Source organism: Neomonachus schauinslandi, chromosome 9 (assembly GCF_002201575.2).
Source record: "Neomonachus schauinslandi chromosome 9, ASM220157v2, whole genome shotgun sequence".
NCBI classification, from domain to species: Eukaryota; Metazoa; Chordata; class Mammalia; order Carnivora; family Phocidae; genus Neomonachus; species Neomonachus schauinslandi.
In genome coordinates, this window is record NC_058411.1 from 74556823 (window position 1) to 74574329 (window position 17507).

At 37.3% G+C, this 17507-nt stretch overlaps 1 protein-coding gene across 3 annotated transcripts in view; it reads left to right on the forward strand.

Annotated features, from left to right (window-relative positions):
- SLC12A6 (solute carrier family 12 member 6) overlaps nucleotides 1-17507 on the forward strand; it is an 86783-nt gene that overhangs the window by 32898 nt on the left and 36378 nt on the right. For 2 of the 3 annotated variants that reach the window (XM_021695773.1, XM_021695774.1), the window contains exon 2: nucleotides 9709-9753. The exons of the other annotated variant lie outside the window; for it this stretch is intronic. In XM_021695773.1, the coding sequence (XP_021551448.1) occupies nucleotides 9709-9753 (45 nt within the window). The remainder of the gene's footprint in view (nucleotides 1-9708; nucleotides 9754-17507) is intronic. 3 annotated transcript variants of the gene reach the window in all.

Below are 17507 nucleotides of genomic sequence, written 5' to 3' on the forward strand. Positions count from 1 at the left end.
TTAATTATTTCATACATACCTTTTTGTTATTTCCTAATATATTTTCCTGGATAATGAAGAGTTAACTATGTTATTAATATTCATTCTTATACTTATATTTTATGATCAGCATGATGTAATAGAAAATCAGAATCCACGGGCGCCTAGGTGGCTCAGTTGGTTAAGCGACTGCCTTCGGCTCAGGTCATGATCCTGGAGTCCCGGGATCGAGTCCCGCATCAGGCTCCCTGCTCAGCAGGGAGCCTGCTTCTCCCTCTGACCCTCCCCCCTCTCATGTGCTCTCTCTCTCTCATTCTCTCTGTCTCAAATAAATAAATCTTTAAAAAAAAAAAAACAGAATCCAGGTTCAAGCCAGTCTTTGAAATTTACTCTCATTATACCCTGGCCAAACCATTGAACCTAACTTAGCTTTAGCTTCTTTATATATGTCCTACCTGTATCACAGAGTTATCATGGGAATCAAATGAAATATGTGAAAACATTTCAAAAACTGTAAAATGTTATTAAACATGAAATCCCATTATTACTACCATTCTTTTTTAGTTTCTTAAGTTGAATTTGACTCTTCAACTAGTTTGTGAGCTTCTTAATGTCAAGAAATACCTTATTCTCATTATTTTATTTCTTACAGTATCCAACATAGCTTTATTTGTATTTAAAACTTAATTAAGTTATTGCTTATTTGAATAGGAGTCATTAATAAACTTGTACTGGGAATGTAATACAGACACTCCTGGACAATTACTATTGTAATTATTTTATCAAAAAATCCCAAATCATATGTAAATGCATATTTAGTCCAAATTATCAGTGTATCAAATTTCAAAATAAGACGAGTTACTTAAACTATTAATATCACGTGACTGTACAATTTTAATCAATGTGTATATTAGTCCAAGTATTCACCCATATTACTTTTGTATTCTTCTAAGTATGTTGTACTGCAAAACGTTTAAAGTTCTAAAAAATATCCCCAGCTACCTAATTTCTAATTTAATCATGATTATTTGCAGCACTATAGTTTTTTTTTATTTTTTTTAAGGATTATTCCATGGCTCTTCTCAGTTTTCTTAATAGTTACCATTTAATGAGTATCTACCATCTGTAATCCTGACAATAATTTCTGTGGTGTTCCTGTTGCATAGATGGTAAATTAAGGCTAAGAAATTGAAGCATTTTCTCAGAGTTACACGAATAGCGAATATAGAGCTAGGATCGCACCTGAGCTCTATCTGCTTCCAGATCCTGTGTTCTCTTTTCACTGTGCCTCGCATTTGCTCCAGGACAGCTGCACAGCTGTCACAGTGTGCCTTCTCTCCCACTCCATTCATCATCACCATCATCACTCTTCTCCCAGACACCCACAGCTCAGGAACTTCTAATTGCTCTTGGAAAAACCTTTGACTCGTTTCTCCCCACCCCACCCCACCCCCACCATCTCCAGTCAGTCGGTGTGCTAACCTTGTGAAACCAGCCTCTGACCACTACTCAGCAGCTCTGGTACTTCTGACCTGATCCAAACTACCATCCCCTTTTCTTGGACCATTGCAAAAGCCTTCTGTGTCCTACGTCCTCACCTGCCTCCTGCAGTCTATTCTCCAGATAACAGCTAGAGTGATCATGTTAAAGCATAAATCAGAACCTTCCAATGGCTTCCTTGCTCACTCAGAGTTAAAACCCAAAGTCCTTTGTGTTCCACAGGGCACCCCACATATCCATCTCTTATCACTTTTACCCTATTCCCTTTGGTAACCTGGCCTCCTTGCTGTTCACTGAACATGCCAACCTGCACCTGCTTCAGGTTCTTTGCACTAACCATTCCCTCTGCCTGGAATGTTCTTCCTGCAGGTATTTGTATGGCTAGATGCCTCACTTCAAGTTTCTGGTCAAATACCACCTTATATGAGAGACCTTTTTTAGACTCAGTATCTAAACTAGCACACAAACCATCCCCCTACTAATCCTCTCCATTCTCTTATTCTGCTTTTTGGTTTTAGAACTCATCACTCTTGACAAATATGTTGCTCTTTGATCATGTAAGCTCTTTGATGGCAGGGATTTTGCTACTACATTTCTATTAATTAGAATAGTATTTCACATGTAGAAGGTGCTCAAAAAATTTTATTGAGTAAATAAATGAATGAAAGAAACTATAAATTTAGAGTAACATGGACATGACCTCTGAAGACAAGCTGAAGAATTCTCCTCTGGAAGATCTCAGCACTCTCTCCACCATGGATTCACCTTCTTCACTACAGCTATTACCGTGTCTTCCTAAGATTCCTGCAGTAGACTCCTAATTGCTTCCCTGTTTCTGCTCTTCCTCCCTCCACAGTGCATTCTTCAGCCATTAACTAAAAAGTTAATCAAACCTCTCTTACTGCTTTTAAAACCTTCCAATTGTGTCACCTCACTTTCATAGTAAAATTTACACTCTTTACCATGGTCTGCAGTACTACAGCATGTATCTGCTACCTAGTTTGAGGACTTTTTTTTTTTTTTTTTTTTTTTTAAAGATTTTATTTATTTGAGAGAGAGAGAATGAGAGACAGAGAGCACGAGCGGGAAGAGGGTCAGAGGGAGAAGCAGACCCCCCGCTGAGCAGGGAGCCCGATGCGGGACTCGATCCAGGGACTCCAGGATCATGACCTGAGCCGAAGGCAGTCGCTCAACCAACTGAGCCACCCAGGCGCCCTGAGGACTTTTTTTTTAAACCACTTTCTTCCTCATTATGCTTTAGGCAAATTGGTATTTCCTAAACATGCCAAGCTTATTCCCATCTTAAGGCCTTTGCATGGCTACTTCTCTGCCCTGATCAGTCCTCTTCAAGATCCTCACATGTCTGTCTCCTTTACATGCAAGTCTCATCATAAAGGTTACCTTCTCAGAAAGGCCTTTACTGTCTACCTAATCCAAAATAGCCTCTCTATTCACTTTTCTTAATTTTGGCTTATGATAAATGTTATAAAGAAAATAATCTTGATTATTAACTTTCTTTTATTCTTTATCTCCCCATATCTGCATGAGAACAGGAAATTTGTCTTTCACATTAATTTATTGCTCTGTCCTTAGCACATAGAACAATGCTTGAGACTTCTTAATCACTCAACTAGTTGAATCAATGAATGAAGATATATAATAGTCATCTGGGCACTTGATAAACAGCAGAACCTCAGGCTTTTCTCATGAGATCGAGTCAGTTAGGGCTAGTTATATGATCCAGGAATTTGTAGTTTAACAAATAACTCCAAAAGGGGAACCCTCCTACACTGTTGGTGGGAATGCAAGCTGGTGTAGCCACTCTGGAAAACAGTACGGAGGTTCCTCAAAAAGTTGAAAATAGAGCGACCATATGACCCAGCAATTGCACTACTGGGTATTTACCCCAAAGATACAAATGCAGTGATCCGAAGGGGTACGTGCACCCCAGTGTTTATAGCAGCAATGTCCACAATAGCCAAACTATGGAAAGAGCCAAGATGTCCATTGACAGATGAATGGATAAATATATATATGGATATATATATATACACATACATACATACATACATACATACATACATACATACACACAATGGAATATTATGCAGCCATCAAAAGGAATGAAATCTTGCCATTTGCAACGACGTGGATGGAACTGGAGGGTATTATGCTGAGGGAAATAAGTCAAAGAAAGACATATATCATATGATCTCACTGATATGAGGAATTCTTAATCTCAGGAAACAAACTGAGGGTGGCTGGAGTGGTGGGGGGTGGGAGGGATGGGGTGGCTGGGTGATAGACATTGGGGTGGGTATGTGCTATGATGAATGCTGTAAATTGTGTAAGACTGATGAATCACAGACCTGTACCTCTGAAACAAATAATACATTATATGTTTAAAAAAGAAGAAGATAGCAGGAAGGGAAAAATGAAGGGGGGGGGAAATCGGAGGAGGAGAGGAACCATGAGAGACAATGGACTCTGAGAAACAAAATGAGGGTTCTAGAGGGGAGGGTGGTGGGGGGATGGGTTAGCCTGGTGATGGGTATTAAAGAGGGCACATATTGAATGGAGCACTGGGTGTTATACGCAAACAGTGAATCATGGAACACTACATCAAAAACTAATGTAATGTGTGGTGATTAACATAATAAAATTAAAAAAAAAAAATAACTCCAGATGATTCTTTTGACTGGGCGAATTTAGAGAATACTAGTTTAATGGTAATATTGCTAAGTGAAAGAAATGAGTAAATGGGAATGATGATTCAGGGAGTTATCATTTAACCTTGGCATATTGAAATGAATGAGTTGAACATTTCCCAGCGTGTATACAATATGAGGTATATCTAGATAATATACACTAATCACATAAGATGTGTGATGATAAATGAGTTATCTCTTCTGATCTATTTAAGAATGCCAAATACTATATTCTTTTGGAGATTAGTTCGGCAGCCATTAGCATATTGAAACGTCTGAGATATTAAACATTATAGGAATTTACTTGAGTGTTAAAAATATTTGCCAAGTTTATTTACCACCCCTACCCCAAATCATTTTCTCAACAAATCTCTATTAATATACTAAAGAAAATGCATGGTACAAGAAGGACAGTCCTTGGTTCACTGCTACAATAGCTTATTCTCTCCATGGTTAGCTGTCTACACAAATCATTTGCATGACTGATGGTTTGGACTAGACACTGTCCTAGCAGAAATTGTTTTTTGGCAGAAGTATATTCTAAGTATCTTTTTAAAAATATGTTATTATAATAAAAATTCAGGTAAGGATCTTTTGACTCTCCTTTGTTGGGTAGGCTAGAAACATAAAAAACTAGTTAAATTAACTTCTGTATGCATTGCTTTACATTTCCATCTTACAGCTAAATTATTTTGCCTACAATTGCCTTATGTTTTTCACCCACTTATTTATTTAAACCCAATTAATCACATGTAAATTTTTCTAGGTCTTTCTGGTCTCATTGCAATAAGTTCAAAATGTATATAAAGAAGATAGGCTTTTTCAGATTTTACCTTATTTCAGCTTGTTTTCCTTCTTGGGTTTCCCACTACAATAGGTACCCATTTAGAGAGGCAGAATCTAGTAACTGAACGTTGGAGTAATTGTCTTTGATTCCGTTTTTAATCCGCTTTGTCTAATTCTGAGTCAGAATGGTTTCTTATGATAATGCTACTTTGGTTTTTTAAAAGTTGGAGTCCAGAAAGTTAGGAATGTGTTAAGACTGGTGATTTCAGGTATTTTGTACCCTTGTATTCGAGGTATATCTAGATAATATACACTATAATGAGCTGATTGTCCTCATGTATATGCACTTGGTCCTGCCTACTTCTTTTTCTAGATAATTAGGCCTAATAGTTTCCACTATTGATTGTGTTACTTAATGAAATTACTGATACTATCTTTAATGAAGACTAAGAACTGCTACACTGAGTTTTACATGCAAGGTACAAGCTGGCCTTTATTTGCTTCAAATTCTCTACTAAGAATGGTAGATAAGTAATTAGCAAAGGAAATTCAGAAAAGGCTATTGCTGTGGGCAAACTAAGAGAGATAATAAGGCTCTTCAGAAAAACTATTTATAGAGGCAGTTTTACAAGCAGGTACCACCCACAATCATTTTTCTCTCTATTCTCCAAGGCACATGGCAAGAAACTAAATAAAATCTCCATTCTTTACCATTTACCCAGGATAAATGAAATATATTGAGAAAGTGCCCATTTGTAAAACTACTATATCATTACTGTAACAAGGAAATACTTTCAGGTCATTTTTCTGATTGTATTTACATGTGAAAAGATACATGATTCTATTTGAACTACCATTTTGACTGGTAGAGTATCATAGGCTTTTGAGTATAACCTTTTGGTATAACCTTTTGAGTTATAACCTGTGGGTAGCTTAGTTTATAAAGACCATCAAAGTAAAAATAGTTACGTTATTGGCAAGTTGTTTCTATTACAGGAAGTAATTTGGTTAAAATAAACATTTTGAGTAATGTTTAGGACAACTCCCAGGCTTCGGCAAACTTGGGTGTGCCCTCATCAGTGACATAAGCAGGAAAAATGCTAAATGGGAGAGTTCAGACATAAGACAATAGAAAGATGCCCAGACATATCTCAGAGCAGTGTTACCATGTTGATTACACAATTTGGACTGCATACCCAGAAACACTCCTCAACTTAAACCCATTTACCAATTGTGATTTTTATAGGCATGGCTAATTTTCATTCTCATGGGTTCTGAACCTGTTTACTCCTAGATTTGCCCTTGTTTTGGGTTTTACGTGTATCAGTGAAGTATTTGCAAGTTCTTGGAGGTTAGTCTTCAAATTACCAAATAAGTATTAAGTAAATGTTGCCCTGCATTCCTTCAATTCATAAAAAATGAAAAACAAATCTAAGTTGAACTTGTAGGGAACTACACAAAGACTTATTTCTACTCATCTCAAACACATATAGTAGGAGGGTGTTCAAAGGAAGAGGCCTGGCTTGACTAGAAAATGTACGACAGCATGTGGGCACAGCTTAGAAGGCAAGGGAGTATATAGTATAGAAGGAGGTAATTTGTAAGGAAAAAAATCATTTCTATTTCCCCATCTAAAATCATACCTATTCTGCCTGAGTTATCTGAGATGTTTTTCTAAAACTCATAGATTGCCTGGAAATTCCAAATAACTTGTTTTAGGCTATTCTTCATTTTAGGACAAAAAAGTTAGAATTACGGAGTACCAAGAATCATAAAGATAGGTCCTCAAAAGACTAAGATTATCTCTCTTTTGAAAATAGTGTGCTGTGTCTTAGGCCACTTATTAACAGCATTCATCTTTTGAACTATAACTATTTTTTAAAGATTTTTTTTATTCGAGAGAGAGCAAGTGAGAACACGAGCAAGGGGGAAGAGCAGAGGAAGAGAGAGAAGCAAACTCCCCGGTGAGCAGGGAGTCTGATGTGGGGCTCGATCCCAGGACCCCGGGATCATGACCTGAGCCGAAGGCAGACACTTAACCAACCACCCCTCAACTATAAATGTTAAGAGATTCTAAACTTTGCCCCATCCCAACATACATAAAAGGCATTCCCATTAATGGCAGTATCTTGGAATCAGAATCTTAAAAAGGGTTGTTGGTATGATTTTAGGGAAAAAAATAGATGATGCTGGTAATTTCTCCAACTTTTCGTTTGGAATCACTAGAGTAGAGCTAGATGATGACCATAGTTCTTCTGGTTCTAAATTCTATGATTCTTTCACTACTCTTCCTTCCATGCTACCTATATACCTGCTTCTCTATAATGATAGGGCCTAATTTATCCCCTGTGTGCGTGTGTGTGTGTGTGTGAGAGAGAGAAAGAGAGGGAGAGAGAGAAACAGATGAATCTAATACACAATGTACTAAAGAACTGGTATTCCTACTTTGTCTTACGCACAAACCCATATTGTTTATTTAAATAGGAAATAAGATGAGTTTAAATTTAAAAACTAGGTATCCGTTTCGTGGTATGTTGGGGAAAACATCTGAGAATATAAAAATTTAGAGTATCTTTTAAAAACCAAATTAAGGAAGAAAATCTAAAATTATATCTTAAAATGTTCACATAACGTTGAAAACTTTAGTTGTATCAACCAGGTTTCTACCTTATTTCCTCCTTGATTAAAGTATGTAAAGTATAATAATATGTACTGTACATCAGAAACCAGAATTTGTTTAGTATTCTGATTGGTTCTTTTTGTATGGGATGCTTACAGTGTTGGATTTAATTAAATTATGTATAAAAAACATTTATTATAAACACCATGGAAATATTATTTGAATTTTGTTTAAAACAGTAATTCTAAATTTTTTTTGTATCTGGGACCTCTTTGGCAGTCTGAAGTCTACAAATTCCTTTTCAGAGTAATGTTTTTATATTTATTTAGTTAGTTAAGGATTTTATTTATTTGACAGAGAGACAGCGAGAGCAGGAACACAGCAGGGGGAGTGGGAGAGGGAGAAGCAGGCTCCCTGCTGAGCAGGCAGCCCAATGTGGGTCTCGATCCCAGGACCCCGGGATCACGACCCGAGCCGAAGGCAGACGCCTAATGACTGAGCCACCCAGGCCCCCCTTTATTTTTATTTTTATTATTATTTTTTTAAGATTTTATTTATTTGACAGAGAGAGAGAGCACAAGTAGGCAGAGAGGCAGGGAGAGCGAGAAGCAGGCTCCCCGCTGAGCAGGGAGACCGACATGGGGCTTGATCCCAGGACCCTGGGAACATGACCTGAGCCGAAGCAGCCGCTTAATGACTGAGCCACCCAGGCGCCCCCAGAGTAATGTTTTTAAATGTGTAAAGTATTACACATGCGTATAAATACATATATATAGGATTAAAAAGAACCCTATTATATTAAAATACAATTAGCAAAATTATTGTTTGTGATCTAATAATATAAGTGCTTTTTTATCAATACATTGAAGACCTAGCAGCCTTTTAATTACTACCATAATTTCAAAGTAGTATTGTACCTAAATGGTATTATGAGATATTTATAACAATTACAATGTGATATGAAAAATCATATTTATTGTTGACAAAGCACAGGTACTTTTATGTAGTTTGTTGCTGACATCATTCTTGGAGAAAATACTAAACTTCAGTTAGAGGTTAGTGAAAATAAAGATGCAACTTTTTTCCCATTGTTCACAGACCCCCTCGTCTAAAATTATTTTTGTTCCCCAGACACATTCAGGGAAGCCAGATGTAATCCTCAGTATCTCAAGAGACTTAATCTTAGAGGAAACTGGAGCTCAGAGTCTTTTCCATATTTAGCCCTTAATGCTTTTCAAGCCTTTAAAAAAAAGCAGGTGGTTAGTTGTTAAATGATGATTGTCAATATCTCTTGCATTAGGAACTTGGCTTATTGCCACTAATTTTATTATAGATTAGAAGAAGTAGATATTTATAAAAGCCAGTTTAGTAATTTTATCATGAAGTCAAATCAGAACATACCTGCTAGTAGTAATGAGTGCTTTACTTATGTCTTGACTTTGAGCTGCTATGGCCATATGTTCCTTTGCCATTAAAGAGAAAATGTAACCCATGTGGTAAGCCCCAAATCATACTACTTTATGGAACTAGTATTGGTTAGTCAAATTTGTGTGATTATCTTTTTAATTTGTTTTTTTCTCAAAATTTCATTTGAATGGAATTATACAAAATATGTCCTTTTGCTTCTGGCCTGTTTCCTTTAGCATATTTTCAAGGTTCATCCATGTTGTAGCATATATCTGAACTTCATTTCCTTTTTATGGCTGAATAATATCCCATTGTATGTATATACTACATTATTATTTATCCATTTATCTATTGAAGGACACTTGGGTTGTTTCCACCTTTTGGCTACTGTAAATAATGCTGCTGTGTACATTGTCATACAGGCGTCTGTTTTGAGTCCCTGTTTTCAGTTCTTTTGAGTATATGCCTAAGAGTGGAATTGCTGGGTCACATGGTAATTCTGTTGCTTAACTTTTCAAAAAGCTGTGTGATTATTTTTTATAATAGTTTATTCTATTTTTATTATCCTTTTATTAATGTTTTTTGAGCATTAAAAAAACTTTTTTTTTTTTTCTTATTTCCTTGGTTGACTTTTGTTGCTGATTTTTAAGAAATTATTTGTTTTGGTCATTCATTTTTTTCTTTTCTTTTCGATTGTTTGTTTTTCAGACCCGAGTCAGAACTCCATCACAGGGGAACACAGCCAGCTGTTAGGTATAGTATTACTGTGGGGATTGACTTTCTCTAAAGTCACCCTTTTCCTGCCTATACTAACAGACATTATTCCCACTTCTAATTCTATTTTCCATCCCCTCCTTTTCTGCTATTCACTCCTCAACTTTTTTTCCTGCTGTTTCCATTCCCAACTTGGTAAGTTTTAGGAAATGACTTCTGCAATTGATTATTAAGTCCCAATGTAGTTATATTTAAAAGTAATTTACATAGTCTGTGTTTAAAAATAAAATCTGTAAGAATTAGAGCTTCTTTTTTCCAAGATAATTTTGTCAAGAAGATACTATAATACTCTGTAGTATCTTGGGTTTTGCAGCTACTTTGCCCTTATTATTATTTTTCTTGGTCTTTTAATCACCCTCATTTTTTAATTACTGAAAGTACTTCATAAACAGCATGAGCTTAAGCAAGACGTAGAAGTTGATGTTCCGGGGCGCCTGGGTGGCTCAGTCGTTAAGTGTCTGCCTTCGGCTCAGGTCATGATCCCAGGGTCCTGGGATCAAGCCCGGCATCAGGCTCCCTGCTCAGCGGGAAGCTTGCTTCTCTCTCTCCGACTCCCCCTGTGTGTGTTCCTTCTCTCGCTGTGTCTCTCTCTGTTAAATAAATAAATAAAATCTTTAAAAAAAGAAGAAGAAGAAGTTGATGTTCCAGTTCTTCATATGTTAAATAAGTGATGGAAATAAATTTGTTTCTTCTAGGGATCACATGTTTAAATTTCAGTAAGCTTGTTGTTTAACAGAATTCCACAACATCTCAGAACTTATAAAATTTAAAATATAGAAATAAGACATATTCTGGTGAGGAATTCAGACAATACAAAAAGTATATGTAAAGAAAGTAAAGTCCTCTAAAGTATCTCTTCTCCCCACCACCTCCTCAATCCCCCAAGGTACTTATTATTGACACTAACTTGGGAATTCTTTTAGAAATTTTTAATTGTACATTTTCTTATTATTTGTGACTGTCTTCTTTCCTTTTTCTATCCATGGGGTTATACTCTACAGACTGCGACTTCCTTTCTTTCACTTAACATTTTATCTTAGACACATCATTTCAGTACATAAAGATTTGCCTTATTCCTTTGTTTGTTGTAGAATAGTATTCCCTTGTATTCCTGTGTTCTAACTTCACACAGCCAGTTCCCTGTTCTTGACTGCTTATTCCAGGTGTTTTACTGTTAAAAATTATGTTACAGTGAACATCTTGTACATATACTCTTGCATTTTCATTGCCAGTATATTTGAAGGAAAAATTCCTAACGGTAGAATTCCTTGGTCGAAGGGTATACATATCTTCAAAAAGATACATCCCTATCATAAAGAGCAGATACCAATCTTAAAATTTTTTCTTTCTCTAGTAGATGAAGATGGCATCTCTAGTTTTTACTTGTACTTCTTCAATCATTAGTGAGGTTAAGTGCTTTTAAATATATTAACAGCCATTTTGTGTGTATGTCTTTGGATTTGAGGCTTATTTTTTGTTGGATTTTTTGTTTTTGTTTCGTTTTTGAAGTACAGTGTGCTATATTAGTTTCAGGTGTACAGCAGATTGATTGGACAATTCTGTACATTGCACAGTACTCTCACCACGATAAGTGTAGTCACTGTCACCATATAGCATTATTACAGTATTATTGACTATATTCCCTATGCTGTACTTTTCATCTCCATGACTTACTTATTTTATAGCTGGAAGTTTGTATCTGTCTTTTTTTCTATTAAGAATTTAAAAATTTGGGGCGCCTGGGTGGCTCAGTTGGTTAAGCAACTGCCTTCGGCTCAGGTCATGATCCTGGAGTCCCGGGATCGAGTCCCGCATCGGGCTCCCTGCTCGGCGAGGAGCCTGCTTCTCCCTCTAACCCTCCCCGCTCTCATGTACTCTCTCTCTCTCTCTCTCTCTCATTCTTGCTCTCTCAAATAAATAAATCTTAAAAAAAAAAAGAATTAAAAAATTTATTTATAGTTCATATGCATTGTTAAATTAGTTTGAAGTGTACAACATAGTGATTCAACTTCTCCACACATTATGCTGTTAACCCCCTTTATCTCACCCACCCCACCCATCCACCTCCTCTCTGCAAACCACCAGTTTGTTCTTTGTATTTAAGGGTTGTTTTGTTTGTTTGTTTGTTTTTCTTTTTTATGGGGAGGGGCCGAGGGAGAGAGAATCCTTTTTGTTTGTTTTGGTTTTTTTGGTTTGTTTGTTTTTGAGAGAGCGAGAATCCTAAGCAGGCTCCATGCTGGGACGTGGGGCTCAATCTCACAGCCCTGAGATCATGTCCTGAGCTGAAATCAAGAGTTGGTCACTTAACCAACTGAGCCACCCAGGTGCCCCTATTTTCTTTTTATATACAACATGTAAGTGAAATCATGTGATATTTGTCTTTCTTTGCCTGACTTCACTTAGCCTAACGTACTCTAGGTCCACCCATGTTGTTGCACACGGCAAGATCTCATTCTTTTTTATGGCTGAATATTCCATTGTGCATATACCACATCTTTTTATCCATTCATTTGTCGGTGGACACTTGGGTTGCTTCTGTAGTTTGGCTGTTGTAATAATGTTGCAATAAACACAGGTTCATATGTCTTTTCAAATTAATTTTCTTTGGGTAATACCCAGTAGTAGAATCTTTTGATCATATGGTAATTCTATTTTTAATTTTTTGAGGAACCTCCATACTGTTTTCCACAGTGGTTGGTCCAATTTACATTTCCACCAACGGTGCATGAGGGTTGATTTGAGGCTTTTTTTAAATTTATACATTGCTGAACATTTTGCTGTTTAAGTATGTGCAAAGCAGTTGTGGAAAATGTAAGCTATCAAAAAGTAAGGAAAATACTTGACATGTTTGCTTATTATAGGTTCAGAGTATTAGTTGATACTCCTTTTCTGCTCTTTCTTTGTTAAGGACATAAGTTTCTGATTTTTTTTTTTAAGATTTTATTGAGAGAGAGGGAGTGAGTGAAAGAGAGCACAAGCAGGGGGGAGAGGCAGAGTGAGAGGGAGAAGCATACTCCCCACTGAGCAGGGAGCCTGATGCAGGGCTTGATCCCAGGACCCTGAGATCATCACCTGAGCCAAAGGCAGATGCTTAACCAACTGAGTCACCCAGGTGTCCCATAAGTTTCTGATCCTAATTCTCTTTTCTTTGAGAGAGTTTATGTGCTGGAACAGTAACTGATATCCTAAGCACTCAATAAATATTTGTTAAGTAAATGGTTTGACATGAACATGTAGCTAGAACTCTGATCACAAGGGTCCTAGCCTTGTGATATTGGGGGGTTGTCACTATTCTCTTTTTTTAGACTTTTATGTTTGATAGCTTATTTAGACTGTTCAAAATTATTCTTTTCTATATAAAAATTTCATATTTGGACCAGGAATGATTAAGATTTCATTGAAAGATTTAGGCAGACCATGAAAAGTAAATTTCTCCCCTAAACTATTTTTTTTGTTTGTTTGTTTTGTTTTGTTTTTTAGATTTTATTTGAGAGAGAGCGAATGAGAGAGAGAGCACGAGAGGGAAGAGGGTCAGAGGGAGAAGCCAGACTCCCTGCTCAGCAGGGAGCCTGATGTGGGACTCGATCCCGGGACTCCAGGATCATGACCTGAGCCGAAGGCAATCGCTCAACCAACTGAGCCACCCAGGCGCCCTCCCCTAAACTATTAAATTGCTTCTGTCTCTGATACATGCCAACAAGTAGAGAAATTTGAAAGTAGTTTATCATCTGGCCGGGAACATGTGTGTAATGGAGGTAGGGAAGGACTTAGCTAATGAAATGGACAGTCAGGGGAGTTGGTACCATTCCAGTGTATGCTGGATTTTGTTTCCACTGAAGCACTTGTTGTAAAAGATAGTAAACGAATTATGTGCAAAAAGAAATGGTATATGATTGTGAAGAAGACTTCTCTTAGTATTAGCTAAAAACCCAAATATTTGCAAAGAGACTACTCCAGCCATTAATCTCATTTAGCATCCTATATTTGCATTCAGTTTTAAACAAGCCTGGGAATTTATCCAGAGTCTTCTGGCTAGATTCATAAGTAAGTTCATCCTGCTACCCTGGGTGCTCACTCTGAAGTTCGTTAGATATGATTATATTCTCCTTTTTTCTCATGCTCTTAATAACTACCATCTTCTGGGTCCTATCCTGAGCACCTTCCTTTTCTTTCTTTCTTTTTTTTTCTTTTTAAAGTAAGCTCTACACCCAACATGGGGCTTGAACTCACGACCTGAGAGTTGCATGCTCTACTGATTGAGCTGGCCAGGCACCTCTCTGAGTATCTTTGTTTAAGCCATAGCCTCAAAAATCCTTAAAAGGCTGGGTTATTTAAAAAAAAAAAAAGTTTGTAAAAGACCGAAAGGTGGTTTTTTTATTATATTTTCTAACCATCATACAGAAGGGGCATTGGTTTAGCTTGAATTAAAATCTTGCCAGCTCTTGAGGCGCCTGGGTGGCTCAGTCGGTTAAGTGTCTGCCTTGGGCTCAGGTCATGATCCTAGGGTCCTGGGATCTAGCCCTGTGTGGGGCTGCTTGCTCAGGGGGAGCCTGCTTCTCCCTCTCCCTCTGCCACTCCCCCTATTTGTGTGTTCTCTCTGTCTCTCTGTCAAATAAATGAATCTTAAAAAAAAAAAAAATCTTGCCAGTTCTCTATAAAAATCTTGCTTAGGGGCACCTGGCTGGCTCAGTCAGTGGAGCATGTGACTCTTGATCTAGGGCTGCGAGTTTGACCCCCACCTTAGATGTAGAGATTACTTAAAAATCTTGAAAAAAAAAAAAAATCTTGTTCAGCATAATTTGGCCTGGTAGGTTAGAAACTGCTTCGGTTGCCTTGCCTGCTGAATGGAATTTATAATAGCATCTTTCAGACCTTCTAAATGTTCTTCCTATCAATAGGGCACAGTTATTTTAATGTATCTATTGCTCCCACTGACTCATCAGCTCTCTCATAAAACTCAGGATTAGGTGGAGGCGCTGTATGGAAGAGTGAAACTGCTGTTGTGGTAAAGAATTAAGCTGTATACTTACGATTTATGAACTTTTCTGTGTGTGTATGTGTATAATTTTTAATTTAAAACATTTTAGTAAGCAAGTAAGCAAATGAGCAGTGGGCCCTAGCATTTTTACAACAATTTTTACCAAACATTCAAGGAAAAATAATTCTTCTTCTAGTTTCTCTCAGGGAATAGAAAAACAAACACTCCCCAACTCAGTTTGAGGATTGCATAACTTCGATACCAAAACTTAGCAATGACAATGAGAGACAAGTATAGGCCAGTTTTACTTATGAATACAGATGTCCTAAATGAAATATTTGCAATCTAAATCAAGCGATACGTATTTTTTAAATTACCCCTGTGACCAGTTTGGGTTTCTGCTAGAAATAATGGTTGGTTTACCATTAAAAATCAATGTATATAATTCCGTGTGTTAACCAAAGGAGATTAGGGGCACCTGGGTGGCTCAGTCAGTTAAGCGTCTGACTCTTGATTTTGGCTCAGGTTATGATCTCAGGGTTGTGAGATTGAGCCCCGCATTAGGCCTGCACTGGGCATGGAGCCTGCTTAAGATTCTTTCTTTCCCTCTCCCTCTGCCCTTCGCCCCCGCCCCTTAAAAAAAAGGAGATTAAAGAATGAATCATCTTAACTGATGCAGGAAAAGAATTTCATTTGAAATATATCCAATATTTAAATTCATGAGTTCGTATTGATACTTTAAAGAACCAATTGGTCACCACTGTAGTATTCTAGTGAACCAATTCATTATTCTGAGAATTGGTTAATAAAAGGAAAGAATGAAGTATTTATCTTACCTTTAACTATACAAATGGGTAACCAAATAGTATATTAGAGGGAGTGTCTCTTCATAAAAGTATTTCAGCTAGTAAATTAAGGAAGAATAATAGAAAAGAGTATCACCACTTTGTAATCCCTCATAAATTAATGGATTTAGTCATTAATCGCCAACAGTTGTTAGTATCTCAAAAATAAAGAAAATCAGATGACGGGTACCTCTTGACAGAAGATCAAAATACCACTGTGAAGGAGTTTTCCTACCTCTCCCCTAAAAATACTGAATATGGATAAGCCTCTAGACCTCATTAGCAATAGATAGGAAATACAAAAAATCAGAACAGCATTTAAACAGTATTACATGGATGTCATCATCAAAATCAGAAACTCTAGAGGCGCCTGGGTGGCTCAGTCAGTTAAGCATCTGCCTTCGGCTCAGGTTATGATCTCAGGGTCCTGGGATCAAGCCCTTTGTCGGGCTCCCTGCTTCTCCCTTCCTCTACCTCCTTTCCCCCACTTGTGCTTTCTCTCTCAAAATCTTTAAAAAAAATCAGAAACTCTACTGAACATATGACATGGTTTCTTCAAATAAAAGAAAAAGAGAATAAGCTATTGACTTAGATATAGCAGTTATAATGTCTGACTCTTGACTACTTATTCAAACACTGTAAAATCAAAAACATAATTTATAACATTTGAGACAACCTTTCATGTTCACACAGTTACATAGTTCAGGCCCAAACGTGCCAAGGGAAATTAAGTACATTTACTGCTCTTGTCCTTCCTAGCTCAGACCAGCAAAGACCATTTGACAAGATCAGGAGACTAAGGGAGGAATCTGAGATTGATTTATCTTAGCCCCAAATTGTAGGATAAGTGGCAAATTACAAAAGCAGCAATGTAGAGATAATAGCACCACAACAATAAAGTTTGTATAAAGAGCAAGACATTCGAAATACCATTTTTCTAGGGCGCCTGGGTGGCTCAGTTGGTTAAGCGACTGCCTTCGGCTCAGGTCATGATCCTGGAGTCCCGGGATCGAGTCCCGCATCGGGCTCCCTGCTCGGCAGGGAGTCTGCTTCTCCCTCTGACCCTCCCCCCTCTCATGCTCTCTCTATCTCATTCTCTCTCTCAAATAAATAAATAAAATCTTAAAAAAAAAAAAAAAGAAATACCATTTTTCTATTTACAAAAAAAAATGTATGCCATAAAAGATGGAAATCTGAAATCTGTGGTAGAATCAATGGCACTTATATCAGTTTTTGTTTGAATTGTGCAGTGAAACACCAGTTAAGTTCCCAGTAATGTTAGCATTATCTGGATAGTAAAATAAGGTTAAAAAACCAACATAATGATCTGATGGACTGTTTAATTCATAGCATTATTGAGACCAGTCTCAGTAGGTATCCTCCAAAGGAATTATTTTAGGATTCTGGATAATCCTAAAACAGCCCCAGGATGATACGGATTTGGTTCTTAGTTCCTGCAGAGTAAAACTAACTTACTATTCAGAAACTAAAACTTCCATTCCATTTGAGATTTCCTGAGGTCACAGTAGTGACCCAGACTTCTGAAAAGCTCTACTGTCTGTCTATCTATCTGTTTAATATTTTTAGAGAGAGCATGTAAGTGGAGGGGCAGAGAGAGAGGGAGAATCTTAAGCAGGCTCCATGCTCAGCACAGAGCCCAACACAGAGCTCGATCTCACGACCCTGAGATCATAACGTGGGCCAAAATCAAGAGTCAAACACTTAACCAAATGAGCCACCCAGTAATAAGGACAAAATGCAGACAGTTGTTGCTAAATAAAAGCCAAGAACACTTTTCACCACGAGACTTGCTCTAAGCTAGTGGTTTATGACTGAGGACAGTTTTGTCCCCCAGGGGATATTTGGAAATGTTTGAAGACTTTGATTGTCACTACTGGAGATGCTTCTGG